At 40.3% G+C, this 15,938-nt stretch overlaps 3 protein-coding genes across 5 annotated transcripts; 1 reads left to right on the forward strand and 2 right to left on the reverse strand.

The window, feature by feature from the left end:
* Nucleotides 1-3,105: 3,105 nt before the first annotated feature.
* LOC114568910 (zinc-binding protein A33) lies at nucleotides 3,106-5,445 on the reverse strand. The gene is made up of 6 exons (XM_028598568.1): nucleotides 4,831-5,445; nucleotides 4,475-4,570; nucleotides 4,160-4,390; nucleotides 4,052-4,074; nucleotides 3,849-3,967; nucleotides 3,106-3,739 (listed from the first exon to the last, which is right to left on the reverse strand). The coding sequence occupies exons 1-6, from the start codon at nucleotides 5,215-5,217 to the stop codon at nucleotides 3,198-3,200; spliced, it is 1,398 nt and encodes a 465-aa protein (XP_028454369.1). The 5' UTR covers nucleotides 5,218-5,445; the 3' UTR covers nucleotides 3,106-3,197.
* A 1,643-nt stretch (nucleotides 5,446-7,088) lies between these two features.
* On the forward strand, nucleotides 7,089-10,122 carry tubb4bl (tubulin, beta 4B class IVb-like). Its single transcript, XM_028598569.1, has 4 exons — nucleotides 7,089-7,302; nucleotides 8,170-8,278; nucleotides 8,473-8,583; nucleotides 8,723-10,122. Exons 1-4 carry the CDS (start codon nucleotides 7,246-7,248, stop codon nucleotides 9,778-9,780), a joined length of 1,335 nt encoding a protein of 444 aa, XP_028454370.1. The 5' UTR covers nucleotides 7,089-7,245; the 3' UTR covers nucleotides 9,781-10,122.
* An 895-nt stretch (nucleotides 10,123-11,017) lies between these two features.
* Nucleotides 11,018-14,336, reverse strand: crb3a (crumbs homolog 3a). 3 transcript variants are annotated; one of them, XM_028598613.1, is made up of 5 exons: nucleotides 14,173-14,336; nucleotides 13,691-13,767; nucleotides 13,194-13,438; nucleotides 12,264-12,310; nucleotides 11,018-12,175 (listed from the first exon to the last, which is right to left on the reverse strand). In XM_028598613.1, the coding sequence occupies exons 3-5, from the start codon at nucleotides 13,363-13,365 to the stop codon at nucleotides 11,966-11,968; spliced, it is 429 nt and encodes a 142-aa protein (XP_028454414.1). In that variant the 5' UTR covers nucleotides 13,366-13,438; nucleotides 13,691-13,767; nucleotides 14,173-14,336; the 3' UTR covers nucleotides 11,018-11,965. The 3 variants fall into 3 exon arrangements, with proteins under 3 accessions (XP_028454414.1, XP_028454413.1, XP_028454412.1); XM_028598612.1 differs by having other exon boundaries at nucleotides 13,194-13,389; nucleotides 13,981-14,336; XM_028598611.1 differs by having other exon boundaries at nucleotides 13,981-14,336.
* Between the last annotated feature and the right edge of the window lie 1,602 nt (nucleotides 14,337-15,938).

Here is a 15,938-nt window from a genome sequence, read left to right on the forward strand (position 1 = left end):
GCCTAGATCGCTTTGTGGCTGTGCTTTTTCCAGTTACGTTTGGGGAGTTTAAACACATTAAGTACAGGTTAAGCCTCTCAGTGCTGGTATTCTGCCTCACCTTTGCCTACTCTGCAGCCAAGGTTGTGGGAGGCATCCACGACTTTGAGAAGGTGTTCACCAGTGAGATCTTGGCAGCATTTACATGGATGGTCTTGAGTAATGTGTGCATCCTGTGGGCCCTGAAGAAGTCCCGCGGTGCAGGGAAAGATGAGATGCACCCCATGAAGAAGAAGGCCTTCAAGACGGTGCTGTCTATCCTTTGTATCATTGTGTTCAACTACCTGCCACCTGTGGCCCTGTTTCCTTTCGAAAACCACTACTCCCCTGATGTGTTTCGCTGCTACGTGCAGCCTGTGGGCTTCGGTTTCCTCAACATCAGCAGCACCATCCAGCCACTGGTCTATCTATCCCGTCTGGAGAAGGTGCCTTTCTTCTCAGACACCTGCGTTAAGAGGTGCTGCACCTGTGTCTCTGCAGAGAACAACAAACCCCCACCTGCTAATACACATGTTCAACCTCATGGATGCTCAGTTTAACATCTGTCTCTTAAGAAGAGCTGTGAACTGTGAGGGTGGTTTTGTAACTTGTCTTTAATTTGATTATTTTCTAAATATGTGTTTAACTGAATATATTTGAAGGGAAAGCAAACCCGAATATGCATCAGTGATGAAGTGGAAAATCTAAATTTTAATTTAATGTTTAATAAACTGATAATGTTGAGGAATATTCATCTCTAAAACCAGCACAAGGTTTTTGTTCGAAGTCTCCACTGTAATGAAATCCTCCAAAGTATTTGTTTGACTTTGGCGCCATCATGTGTACAAAAGAGACCAATAAACTGAATGTACAGTCTGACCCCTGTGTGTGAGTGTGTACCTGTTTTACTCTATTCGTGGGGTCCAAAAACCGGGGACTACAGTATCCTTGTGGGGTCTGCACAGCCTCGTGGGGACCAAAATGCTGGTCCCCACAACTTTAAAGGGCTGTTTGAGGGTTTAGACTTGGTTTTAGGATTAGGGTTAGAATTAGGTTATGGTTAGGGTGGGGGTAAGGGTTAAGGTTAGGCATTTAGTTGTGATGGTTAAGGTTAAGGTAAGGGGCTAGGGAATGCATTATGTCAATGACAAGTCCCCACAAAGATAGTGATACAGACACAGTGTGTGTGTGTGTGTGTGTGTGTGTGTGTGTGTGTGTGTGTGTGTGTGTGTGTGTGTGTGTGTGTGTTTCTTTGTGTCTGTGTGCATGCGTGTGTGGTGTGTATTTCTTAAAGTGCATGTTGCTGAATTAGAAACATCTTCCTTATCTGAGTGAAACATAATACAGTTATCATCAATAGAAGAATCATAGAACACCTGCACAGCAGCCTCATTCATTCGGGTGTAAGTCACGGGCAATTCAAAAGAACACTTTTGCCACACACCAAACCCAAGTTTACTAACATAAAACTTCTTTATATTTAATTAAACATTTTCATCAAATGCAAATTTCCTTCACCCTGTTCCACCACCAGTGTTGGGAAGGATACTTTCAAAAAGTATTTTGTTACAGAATACAGAATACATGCCCACAAATGTAATTTGTAACGTATTCCGTTACGTTACTCAATCTGAGTAACGTATTCTGAATACTTGGATTACTTCAGGATTACTTCCACATTGAATTGCGTTTTATAAGTGTAGGAATGCGGCTATCACATCCAGCTTACTGAACAGGCCTATAATGGTGTGTTCTTTTTATTCCAACTAGCTGAATGTGTACCTGAACAAGCAGATAGATTATGGTATTGGTAGTCCCGAACTGCATACTACAAAAATCTAACCGCGGTCTAAGCTACCACAAGCTAATTTTAGCTAAAGGTTGGTTAGCATGTCAAACGGTTCTAGTCAGTCTTTAAACGGCTCTGGAGCTAGTAAATCAGCACGTATACGTATAGGAGAATGTAAAGTCGCACGTCAATGTTAAAATAGCAAGGTGACCAGTAAAACTACAGCAGACGACTACCCTTTGCTAATTAAAAAAATAACTTACTTTAAGATGCTCCTTAAAGCTGCTGGCTGGTTGCTGGCAAGCAGAGGCTGCACGGCACAGTTAGCTGTATTTCATTCTCCCTGTTCGTTCTTTAATGCTGTTTGAATTTCCAAGATAGAAACTTATTGCTGCCCTGGCTCTGTCGTGCCCGTTCCGACTCTATTGTGACTGAACACGCAAATAGCTATTTTTTTCTATTTCATATCGGGGCTTCTGGAAAATGCATTAAGTTGCCTTAATTTATTCAGAGTGAATAAACTCGTGAAACAGAGAAGTATCGTCATGTAATCCATTGATTTTAACAATGTAACTGTATTCTAAATACCAACTATTTAAATTGTAACTGTAACGGAATACAGTTACTCATAATTTGTATTCTGAATACGTAACGCCGTTACATGTATTCCATTACTCCCCAACACTGTCCACCACAGTGAGCAATGTATATTTAGTCACGTTTATTAGCATTTTTCTTCAGTTAAAGGAATTTTCTTATTTGTTTTATATTAGATGTCAAGGCAATTCAATTAAAATTCACATATAAATTCACACTTGCCTCAAGGGGCTTCACAGTCTGTACAGGATACAAGACCATTGATGAGAACATTAATGCCATGTCAGTAAATATGTAGTTAGAGGCAGCAGCTGGTGAGCTTAACTTAGCACAAAGTGTGAAGACAAGGGGAAACCACTAGACTGGCTGTGTCTGAAGGTGTGACACCTACGCTTTGTATAGTTTAAACACACAATTAGTGAGTTTTGGAGGTGCTGGAAGAGCCAGACTAGCTTAGCTCACCGGCTATTGGCGGCAGCTTCATATTTGTCATACAGACATGTGAGTGGTATCAATCTTCTTATCTAGCTCTCAGCAAAAAGAGAGAATAAGGGTAGGCCTATTTCCCAAAATGTTGGACTATTCCTTTAAGGAGGAATAAGTAACAACAAAGGTGACAATGTGTTTTTGAAGCGGTGAAATTACTTAGATAAAGAGATACTTTGCATGCATTCATAAAGAGAAAATAACATTACAGCCAGTCAATCCACCAATCACATTTAATTATTTTATATTGATCTCATCCATCAAAACAGGTCTGGGATCATATTATCTTACAAAATTTATAAATCCTTCATCCTCGACGCAGCATTGTCACAAGTACTTTCTCTGGCATTATTCTCAATGGATGACTGCTCTGTGTATAAAAATATGGAAGTAAAGTTTCTGTGAACGTGTGTGTGAATACATAAATGAGTGTGTCATCAGCAGGGTCAAAGAAAGACATTGTCCCTTTGTTGTAATCCAGTTTTACTTTGACTTGTTTGGGCACTCTTGTAACTGTCAGTGGGGTGGGTGGTGAGGTCATTGCCCTGAACTCTCCATTCCTGAAACACAAAGTCCAGAAGCCGTTCTCAGGCCGAGCGGAGATCTCAGAGTTCCTAGGTACAGACAAAGAGGCCACGCCGAGGAGCCAGTCCTGATTACTTCCTGTTTCCACGACCCAGTGGTGGCTTCCTGAGCCCAGTGCGTCCATGCCTACCACTTCAGCGCTGATGTGGAAGCGCTCTGGGTTGTCAGGGCAACAGCTGTGGGTCTTTGAGTAGTGGAGGGAAGTGAGGTCGTCAGACAGGATGAGACAGGGGTGTGCTGTGTTTGGGTCCAAAGTCACAGGAGCTAAAAGACAGGATATTAGCAGAGAGATTGATATGTTAAACAGGGTTTGGGTTGTGCAATTCTACTCTTTTGGCCTCTGAACCTGAAGATAACAATAGCGTATACTCACTATAGTCAATATGGTCCAGTATTTTCTCCAAGACTTTATACTTGAGGTTGCAGAGATGCTTGGTCACATCAATCAATAACCCAGACATGTTGTCTGAATCAAGCGCTATGTTTTTTTCTCTGTGATAAAAAAATATATATACAGTATATCTTATATGTCATAGTCAACACAAAGAGTGTAAATCCATAAATTTGTTCACCTACCTGTCCTGAGTGGCTTTGAAATTCTGGAAAATAGAAACGTTAACAGTCAAGGTGGGAAGTTTTTGGGAACAATGATTTAAAAGTTGATGTATTATTGACTGTACGGACCTTCAACAACACCATATCATCTTCTTTCAGCTGCTCTTGTATGACTGAGATTGTCTCTGTGAGCAACAACACTTCTGCTGAAAGCTCTTTAAACTTATCCTTCATTCCTGCAATCTTGTCTTCTTCTTCTTTTTTCACAGCCGCTATTCTGGCCAACTCATCTTGGTAGAGGGCTTGATGTAGCTGCTCGAACTGTCTCTTGATCAATCTTTGTGTTTCTAGCGACTGACTCTGCAGGAGATTATTGGAAATTTTTGTTTATTTGACCAGATGTTTTTAGTCCAAATCAAATATCTGTCATCTAATCAAAGTTACCTTGATGTACTCAATCATGTCTGGAGAGGTCATGTGATTTCTTTTGAGGCGGTCAGCTTTATCTTGCAAATTCTTGAGGGATGAAGCAAGTTCATCCTGAAAATCAAGTAAACCTCAGTCAACAGATATCAGATATCTTAATACTATTTCAGTATTTTGAGTGCTTTTGGATATTTTAGGCCTGGAATATAAGATATATAAGAAAAGATAACAGCACGGCTCACAACAGGACAGACTTGTGGGGCTGCATTTTACCTTTAGGTGAGGCATTGAATACTTCAGGTTAACAAAAACAACAGTCTGTTTAGCAGGTTGCTTTTACAATGTAGTCGGGAAACAGTGATATATTCCCTTACCTTGCAGTCTAGTACTGCCTCTTCTATAGGTGAGCAGTTGTGACTCTTGTGCAGTTTGGAAGACTGGCACACCACACAGATGGGCTGTTTGTCAACCAGACAGAAGAGTTTTAACTTTTCCCCGTGCAGATTACAGTTCATCTTCTCCACCAGCACTGAACTCCTCCTAGCCTTCAAAAGAGCTTCACAGACATTTCTCAGTGCCAAATTGGTGGCAGGACTAGCCTTGGAGGCTCTTTTTCTGCATACTGGACACTCACGTAACCCTGTTTCCCAGTAGCACTTCAGACAGCTCCTGCAGAAGCTGTGGCTACATGACAGCAAAACAGGGTCCGTAAAGATGTCACAGCATATTGGGCATGTGAGATCCTCCTCTGGGAGTGACATGATTTTCAGCTTGTCATGTACAATACAGCAAATCCACAGTTCAAAACAGCATAAGTCCTCCGGTGTAAGTCCTTAACGATTCCTCTGTCAACAATAATAATTCTGCGTGCCGAGTTAAACTTGTCTCCTGAGAGCCTCAGAGCGCACTAACAGCCTATTGTTCTTGACATGAAGGAGCAAATGCTCTTGGTTTTCCTGTGCATGACTTATGTGGGAGTAACTCAAATCACGCAGCACTGTGAAACAACACTGTATGTAGCCAAGCTGGGAAACAGGAAACATAGCTCTACTGGCCAGTTGTTGGAAAATGGGTTGGTAACTGCATGTTTGGAATGTCACCATTCAGGATATGAATGTGAATGTTTCAGGGTTGACATCCATGTTATTAGCCCAAGGCGTCACAGCCAACATTTAAACCTAGTTATTAGTCTAACGTGTAGTTCGTTATTGACAATTTAAACTGGGAATGGTCAGGTAAAAACAATATACTGCAACTAATTTCATACCCAGACTGGCTTAACATGCTCAGAAAGAAACAGTCATTTACTTATTGTTATTAATGTACTGTATTCTAGTTTAGACAAGTTATTGATAATATTGGTTGTGATAGTTTTATGTCACTATATCTGCCTTATATGCATACTTGGTGTTTGTCTTGATGATTGCAATAACACAACATTTCTTCTGCAGACAATAGGGACCAGAGATTTTTGCTCCTCTTTCTACTGAATACAAGTAAGGCAGAATGTGTAATAGGTGGCAGCTAAAAATAGATTAAACAACATAGTGAATATCTTACCTGAAAACCTACTTTTACTGAAGAGGAGTAGTATTGCATTGACACATGTGGGTGCAGGTTGTTATTGAAAGTGACAGGTTTTTTAACATAAATTAAAAAAGATTTGGTGTCCTTGATTTTGAATGTAAAGACCTAACAATGTCTGCATTTTAGGCCTAACGAATATTCAGTGTCCACAAACAGTGTTGGTATTCCTGTCAGTTTGCTGTGATAACTTAGAAATAATACAAACTAAACTTCTTTAACTTTAAAAACTGACTGAACGACTTAAAGGATAAGTAAACAAGTATTGAAGTGTCTTCCTTGTTGAGCTGCAGTGTGTGTGTGTGTGTGTGTGTGTGTGTGTGTGTGTGTGTGTGTGTGTGTGTGTGTGTGTGTGTGTGTGTGTGTGTGTGTGTGTGTGTGTGTGTGTGTGTGTGTGTGTGTGTGTGTGTGTGTGTGTGTGTGTGTGTGTGTGTGTGTGTGTGTTTGGGAACAATGTTAGATTCAGACGAACTTTTGAAAACATTTTTGCACAAAAAAAGTAGTTTTAAAAGAAGTAGAGCACACATTTGATCAGGCCTTACATGGCTGCACATCCAGGGTATTTTTTTAATCATTTTACCTTGTTTGAACATGCAGACCTCATGGCACCAGAACATTCAGAATACTGTGGGATAATATCAAGTTGGTACTTTTCAGAAGTAGGCTATCAAGAAGTCCTCATAGGCTACTCCAGTTGATCATTGTATATGTTGCTGTCCTTGTCCTTTCATCCATGGCTGTTTGACGTCAAAATAATGAACTTGTGGTGATTTTGTCTATGGCTACACTGTTAAAACTGCACATCAACGGCCTTGATGACCTATCAAAGTGTGTATTAAACCTTCATCTGTATTTCTGTTGTGTGCGTGTCATAGTATAAAACTAGTGGGTGTGTATGTTTGGATGGGGTCTGAGTGCACTGAGTTCGTCAGAATAATAATAGGAATCTTATTGATGATGACTGATGCAGCTTCTCGCACCCTATCCGCGATTTACGGGTCTTTGTTCCCTCCCTCTCTCCTCCGGTCTTTGGTTACCATGGCGATGACGTCAAGTTGCACCACCAATTCAACCCAGTAGTAGGTCTTTATAGGCGGTACCAAAGACTCCCGGACGATCGACTGCAGGAATCACCATCCTGTGAATCTCTGCTGCTCTGATTCCTATCTCCTACTCGACCACCCTCGTATCCATCTGTTACAAAAATGCGCGAAATTGTGCATTTGCAAGCCGGTCAGTGCGGAAACCAGATCGGAGCCAAGGTATTCCTCTGATTTCCTTTTCTCTGTTTGGTTTGTCATTCATTAGACTAGTGCAGGCGAGAGGAGGCGTCTAATCCATCCTCCAAGAATTCTCTAGAATAAACCCAACGTGTCCTCTCTTGATTGAAGCGTCGTGCAATTAATACAAATTATAATACTAGACGTTTGGTCATTGATAGGCTATTCTCTGCAGGGTTTACATTGGGCTCAAGATTCGGCACGCGCTTATTTGCGTGGTTTAATAGTGTCTTCGATGCTAAAAGAACACACTGTACGATTGAAGGCCAACAAGCTTAACACTAGGCTACTAAATGTTAAAATGACAAAAATAACATCATGTAGGCCTAGGATATTGGTGCAAAATCAGACATTTTTCAACTAGAATTGGCTTGAAAAGAATTTGGTAAAAATAGGTCATGAAGGTGGAGGGGGAGGGGAGGCTGCTACTACAGTGACATGATTACATTACTACTACCAAATACTTCATATAAATTGCTTGCATGACTCGACAAAAAGGTACAGTCAAATGCTAATTTTGCATGCAATTATTAAAGCGAATTTGTTTGTCTTAATTATAGGATTATTGCCATCTGCTTGATTACTGTTGAGACACTGCAGCTCAACAGACTGCTCTTCTGAGCTGCATTCAGTTAGAGAATTAAAACAGTCATTGCAGCATTGCATGTTTAAATATAGGTTCCTATAAAGTAGCTTTATGCTATTTCAGGGAAATTATAGCCTACTGTTACCCATTTCAGTACATTAAATTAATTGTAGGTCTATTTATTTTTTATTTTATTTTTACCTTGGCCTATAATATCAACATCTGTCTCTTCCTCCTCTACTTCCATGTCTATTTTTTTTCAGTTCTGGGAGGTGATCAGTGATGAGCATGGCATTGATCCCACTGGTGCCTACCACGGAGACAGTGATCTGCAGCTAGACAGAATCAGCGTCTATTACAATGAGGCCACAGGTAAGCTACAGACTTAGCTATAATACAAAAGAGAGCAAATTCAACCATCTTTTTTCTTCCCTCACCTACCCAGCTCTCCAACTATGCAAAATGATTTGCATACACATTTGTGTTTTACATTAAACTCACCATGCTTCACAAGCTTGTAAGATTTACCAGGAATGACCTTGTCGATCTATTCGACCACATTTCAGGTGGAAAGTATGTGCCCCGAGCCATCCTGGTGGATCTGGAGCCTGGTACGATGGACTCAGTCAGGTCCGGTCCCTTTGGGCAGATCTTTAGACCCGACAACTTTGTCTTTGGTAAGCTGTGTGAATTTAGTGAAGATGCACTTACCTGTTGTCACATCCAAATTTGGTATGTTGACTTTTGCTATGGTCTCCAATAAGAACAGCTTCCTGTGTTTCCTACATAAATGAACTGTGGTACTCTTGACTACAGGTCAGAGTGGAGCTGGAAACAACTGGGCCAAGGGCCACTACACTGAGGGAGCCGAGCTGGTCGACTCTGTCCTGGATGTCGTGAGGAAAGAAGCCGAGAGCTGCGATTGCCTCCAGGGCTTCCAGCTTACTCACTCCCTAGGTGGCGGTACCGGCTCTGGCATGGGCACTCTTCTCATCAGCAAGATCCGCGAGGAGTACCCTGACCGCATCATGAACACCTTCAGCGTGGTGCCTTCTCCCAAGGTGTCGGACACTGTGGTGGAGCCCTACAACGCCACTCTCTCTGTCCACCAGCTGGTAGAGAACACAGATGAGACCTACTGCATTGACAATGAAGCTCTCTATGATATCTGCTTCCGCACACTTAAACTCACCACCCCCACCTATGGAGATCTAAACCATTTGGTGTCCGCCACCATGAGCGGGGTGACCACATGTCTTCGTTTCCCCGGCCAGCTCAACGCTGATCTCCGTAAACTGGCTGTGAACATGGTGCCCTTCCCCCGTCTGCACTTCTTCATGCCAGGCTTTGCCCCCCTGACCAGCAGGGGCAGCCAGCAGTATCGCGCCCTGTCTGTGCCCGAGCTCACCCAGCAGATGTTCGACGCCAAGAACATGATGGCTGCCTGCGACCCACGGCACGGCCGCTACCTCACCGTGGCTGCGGTGTTCAGGGGCCGCATGTCCATGAAGGAGGTGGATGAGCAGATGTTGAATGTGCAGAACAAGAACAGCAGCTACTTCGTTGAATGGATCCCGAACAATGTGAAGACCGCCGTCTGTGACATCCCACCCCGTGGCCTCAAAATGGCTGCCACTTTTATCGGCAACAGCACAGCAATACAGGAGCTGTTCAAGCGCATCTCCGAGCAGTTCACCGCCATGTTCCGCCGTAAGGCTTTCCTCCACTGGTACACTGGTGAGGGCATGGATGAGATGGAGTTCACAGAGGCAGAAAGCAACATGAATGACCTGGTGTCCGAGTATCAGCAGTACCAGGATGCCACCGCTGAGGAGGGCGAGTTTGAGGAAGAGGGAGAGGAGGAAGTTGCCTAAAACCTCAGCCTACCCAGCTGCCAAATCTCATTTTATCTCGCCCATCCCCCAATTCCATCCCTTTCATCCCTCTTCATCATAATTTGAATTGTCTGCCACACTCTGAAAAACTGTCAACATCTAGATGACTGTTGCTCTAATGTTAGACATTGATGTGTACTTATACTGGTGACGTTTTTGGTTCATTTGTTTCTTTTTATGTTGTGAATGCACTGAATTATTGGCATCCTTACATATGTCCTGTCACTGCCTTGTGGAAATTTAAAAGCAAGTGATTTTAACTGTAAAGCCTTGAATTTGTAGGATGAATAAAATGTGATTAAAAAGGCCACTTTTACTGTCTCTGAGTTTTTATTGATTCACTTAATGTGTGATGATCTGACATTATTACTGCACTTCAGTGTCTGTTCGGCAATGTGCCGACAAGGGAAGTAGTTCTGACCTTGAGGGTCAGGCCACAACGTGATTCATGGGGTCTGTAAGAACATGTTTTAGCTTTTCAAATGATTATTTTATTTAATACTTAATAGTTAGTAGCATGTTTGTAGTCAGTAAGATGCCAAGGGTACTAATCTACTGAATATCAAAATGGTCTAGCCATCTTTTCAGTCTCAATCCAGAACTCAAGTAAATCTGTATTCAATCCAGTATTATCAGTGTGGATAGGACAAAAAACAACTTTCATTTTCATATGTATACTTTTTTAGATGATGCCTTGATGTGTTGTCTAGTTTAAGAAAAAGGTAATTTCATAACTTCTGATCTTAAAATCAACTGGCATGAGGAATGCCTGGGGACCTTCCCATACTTCATTACCATTCCAAACCTAGTTAGACATCAGTGCTATTTAACATCCATCATAATGCTAATGACCCTACATGACTGTTCTGGAATCATTGAGAATACCAAAGTGTACTGTATATGTGTATAGTAAGTCAATGTAAAATTATATTGGCGACATTTCCTGAAGTTTCCAAATATTTTTGATTTAGAAAAGTATCTGTATATAAAAGGTTAGACTCTCTCTACAATTTTTTCATTACATTATAGATAACCTTTTTGTTCCAGAGAGACAAACAATGGCTTCAGTGTTTCAGAGACTTTCTTCGGTACAGTCTGACAGGTTGTTGCAGGAGCTGAACTTTTCACTCTCTGACTATCAGGACTTCTTATCTGCTCAGCTGTTTTTAAAGACTAAGCATACAAAGCTATGGACTCACATTTTCCCCAATGCATAGATTTTTTATGTCGTACATATACTGTACATTTTTATTAAATGTTTCCCTGCTTATGTTATTTTGACTAGGATTTGAATACTGCAGATATAATCATACCTTTAGAGTAACATCATGTATTTTTAAGGCAAATCATTAATTAGAACAGGATGTCCTCAGAGATGCTTTAAATGGTTTATATGCTTTGCAAAGTTTTCAACTATTCAACTATTTTACAAACATATATTTGAAAACATCATTAATAAAATGTAACATTGTAAAACATCTGCTTGATTATGATGCATTATGCACTGTATGGTTGATCTGATGAAATTAACTTTAAATAATGTGAATTCAAATTAGTTTAAAAAAATACTTGAATTGTAAACAATTGCTTGCTTTTACTCAATATATTTTCTCAGTATAACCTAATTTTTAACATACAGCTTCCTTTATAAAATCAATAGTTTTTGCATGTTTAATTACACTCATTATTGACTAAAAAACATCGGTCTTGATGCAATGGACTCAGCAAGACAAATAATTAGTTTGAGGTAAAAGATTGCTATAGATTTTTGCCAGTGACAGTATTTCATAATAGACTGAATCAAATCAAATACATGGTAAATGGCAACTAAAACAAGAAAAAACTTCTCTAACCAAAAATGATTAATGATGATAAAATACTGAAACTCTCGTGTAATTTGTGTGGAGGAATTGTTCAAAACCTCCTTGAAATGTCCAATTGTTCTTGAAATCAGCTAGATCCATCCAGGGGCATTTCTTCATAGTGCCATGCAGGAACCATTCAGTGCTTGTTGAAATGAAAGCTCAAACTTTGCAATATGTGCTCTCTTAAACCTGGAGAGATTTTTCTTTCATTAATCAGCTCAAAAGAGAGATCCTCGACACACAGGAACGCTGCTATGCAAATGTTTGCAGGACTTTGTAGAAACATAAAGCACAAAATGTCAAATGAGTCTTTCCTCTTTTGGTAACTTTAGTGCATCTGGTACTGCCACACCATGTGCACCAGACTGTTCCTCAGAACTGGGTCTATACGTCCCTTCAGTCTGTCTCTTCTTTTTCACCACGCAGAGGAGCCAGCCGAGAACAGCCAAGACTATGGCCAGAACACCCAGGGTGACCGTAGGGGCCACGATAGCTGCAATGTTGGGTCCCTGAAAATGGCAGGACAGTGATCAATCTAGTGACACTGGATACTTTCTAAAGTCAATTAGTGGTCATGATAAAGATTTTTTTACTCACAGCAGTGTTATTAGAACGTGTGGCACTTTCAACCATAGTATTATTCCCTGTGAAAAGAGATGAAACATAAGCATATTTCTCAAAATGTAAAATTTCATGCCCATAAGACAAACCTTTTTAGTTAAGAAACTAACAGGAGGCAGATCTAAACCTACTTTAAAGTAAAACCTCTATTTTACACAAGTAGAAAAAGAGGAAGCAACAGCAGAAGTTGCTTTTAGCCTTATGCACACTTTGAAGGTAACAACACAACACAAGACGCAGCATACCAGTCATCCCGCCAGCCATGTGATTACTCAGTGACATCGCAAAACTACTTAGTAACTACTTGACCAGGAGAGTGTATGAGGAGGAGGAGAAGCACAGGAATGCAGTGTAGTGCAGCTATAGTCTGATACTAAGTCAAACGACGCAGTTGTTTGAAATATGGAGAAAAAACATAAATCTATTTGTTTTGTTTGTTCGTTTTGAGTGTAACAGAGGTACTGAACACCATTTTATTAAGAATGTTTTGTTTTGGAAACTTAAAACCCCACCCTTACAATTTTCTGAGTCAATCATTCACTATTGCAAATAGTAAACTTTGCAGGGACACGAGTACAACTTGATAACAAGAAGAAGGGGTTACAAAAGGGAGCTATGTATTGTGAAATTGAATTCTTTTGATAAGATACAAGTGGATGTAAATATAGCTCTTTCTCATATGACAGTGTGTTTCTTTTTTCTTATTCTTTTCTTAATCCAATGTTCTTATAACATGCTGACAAGCCCGTGCATGTTTCAGATTTGCTCTGGAATGTCCCCTTTCTTTTTGTTTTTATGTATCATTGCAGGATATAATGGTGTGTATGTGGGTGTGTGTAGGCGTGGTGAGAAATATGTTTTATTTTTGTGGGAGTGTTGATGATGAAGGGATGGTTACTGACTCACCCCACACAGGCTTACTGCTCAGTGCAAGAAGAAGAACACTCCTGACCACAACTCCAGGCATGGCCAGCACATCCGGACACACTGCCATCTCTACCCGTGACCAGCAGGGCAAAGGGAGGGCAGACTGGGACTTTGGGGCATTAGCTCGGGTCCATTTCATTAGGGCCAACATTCACAGTGTGGATTTATCGCCCATCTTGAACAGCCAAAGACACTTTATTTCCAGTGATGTAAAGACAAATGCCCTTTTTTTTGACACAGAGACACCATACAAATACTGAGTCACACATTCAGCCTGCTGTTGAATCACCATAAACCTGCTCAGACCACAGGAAAATAATAGGCTAGACTATTAATAGCATATGTATTAATAACTGAATACAGCTTTAATGTTCAACCCCTTCTCATTTGCAGCAATATTATTATATTTACTACTTATAAAGAAGACAATGTGTTGTGTAAAGTTAATTTCCCATAAACTCTGTAGGAAAACATACCATTGATCCGGCTGTTTTCAGGTGATCGCAGTAAAACGGGAAACATCGAACAGGTTGATTCCTCGCTTCCGGCTCACCTTGTCAAAAATGAAACCGCAACAAAGGGTTTAGTCCAATGAAAATAAAAGTTAGGCTAACGTCTCAAGACAAAAACCGTGCTTCTGAAATACTTCTGAATGGGTCCAATACTGGACTACCTCGACTACCAGTCGGTGTTTTATGTAAAGCAGTTTTTTCGTCTACTCTTCAAATCGCCATTGGTCACATGGTTGAGTTTCGTGTTACATTACCTGAGCGCAGCTATCCACCTGCAGCAGAGGACAGATACTCCTTTGTATAAGGTCGGAGAAAAAAAACGCAGTTTACTGAAGCAGAGCAGACCCGATCTCCTCTGTTGCCATATAAAAACCTCCTCAAAATACACAACTAGGCTATATAAAGGATTACTTTAATCACATTCGTGTCACAGTATGCCTATTTACCTCCTGATACTTGAATTAAGATGAACTTCTCTTGTATGATGCCAGGTTGCTGTCACTTGCTCCAACCTGCTGGAGTGGCAATGTTTAACTGTGTCCTACCCTCCCCTCCCCGCACAGCTCCTACCTAGAACAACCTGGCTGATGGTGGTGACATGAAACAGCGCCTCCGTCAGGTCTTATGTTACCCAACATGAAAAAGCATATCAACATTCCTGAGATATTTTAAGGATGAATTCGGCGGCCAGCTGGTCCAATGGGCTCTAATCCTCACCTAATCTCCCATTCTCAGACTCAGAGGGGCAAAGAAAATGTAGGCTGCTTCAGGCCTAATCTGTGGTGGTCAAACTTTTGATTTGGACAGTGTGTGAGAGCAGTGAGGCGTTTTTGAAAAGCAGAGAACTGCTGTGGAAAATTACTCTTATATTACAGCAGTGAGTCAGTCTGAGAAAATGCCATACCATTTTTGTGTTGTTTTTTTTAGCCTACTGTTTTGTACAGTTGACCGGACCGGCCTATTTATTATTTTATTCACTAATTACAATTTTCTTTATTATTAACATTATTCTATTTATGAGAGTAGGTTATGAGTCATGCAGAAAAAGTCACCTAATTACATAACCTTTGTGTTGAAAAAGTGATGGTGTAACCTACACTATATTAATGCATGCGAAATGTGGTGGTGAGTGGTGGTAATATTGAGACTTGAAAATGCAGCCTGCTGAATTACATGAGTTAGGCTGTATTCAAATCATAGAATATCTGGTCATCGAATTCAATGACAATTCATTCAATTAAAACATGGAAATACTATTTAATTGCAAATAAGGCATGCCAACCCATGATCAATATTCTTTAATGTAGAAAAGCTATGAACAAGTTGTAGGCCTCTATCTTGTCATATTTTCTTTTTACATATTTATTTGTATGAACCAGTTTCCATGTAAAACCAATACATTTTTAGTCGTATGTTTGTCTTTCTTCTTCCTGGTATAGGCCTACATGATTGTCCTCTCATTTACACTAGAAAAAGCCTGTATCAGTCAGTTGTCCCATATACTGCAGGCATATGGTTTACAAAAGGTGTGGAAACATCACATGTAATAGTCTTTGCATTTTTTTTTTTGGTTCATTAAAGATATGTTTCAAGGATAATTTCCAAGGATGTATTGTGACATTGTTATATTTGATTGCATTAGGATATTGTTTATGTTACTTTTCCTCCCAACCCAAGGTAATTATGTTTAACTGTTCGTAACCAAAACAGTAGCAACATACTTGCAACATATGGACTGACTGGAGACAGATCAAAGGTTTATGCCAATACAATACACCTTCCAACCCGATTTAGTACTTTGGCCAGTCAGGAAAGGAATTATCTGTTTATTATCTGGTTACAAATAATGTCAATAAAAAATGTAAGCAATGTGCAATTAGATTTTGTAAGCTCACGTTTTGTTGCACGTTATACATAGCCTACTGTGAACTTTTGCAGATCCCCTGATAAATATTTCTGCACACCGTGCACTAAACCCTACAGCCTTCATTCTTTCCCTTTCTAAAACAGTTGCATTGTACAAATTTGTTTTAGTTATAGTGTATTTTTATTGCAATATATCTATTTTGTATATATGGTCTTGACTTTAGCAGTCATTTGCTTTATTGTATCCTTTTTTTTATATATTTTTATTGTATGTACCGGGGCAAATTCCTTGCAAGTGCAAACTTACTTTAATAAATCTGATGTTGATTCTGATGTACCCGTGCTA

This window comes from Perca flavescens, chromosome 15, assembly GCF_004354835.1.
Source record: "Perca flavescens isolate YP-PL-M2 chromosome 15, PFLA_1.0, whole genome shotgun sequence".
Taxonomy (NCBI): domain Eukaryota; kingdom Metazoa; phylum Chordata; class Actinopteri; order Perciformes; family Percidae; genus Perca; species Perca flavescens.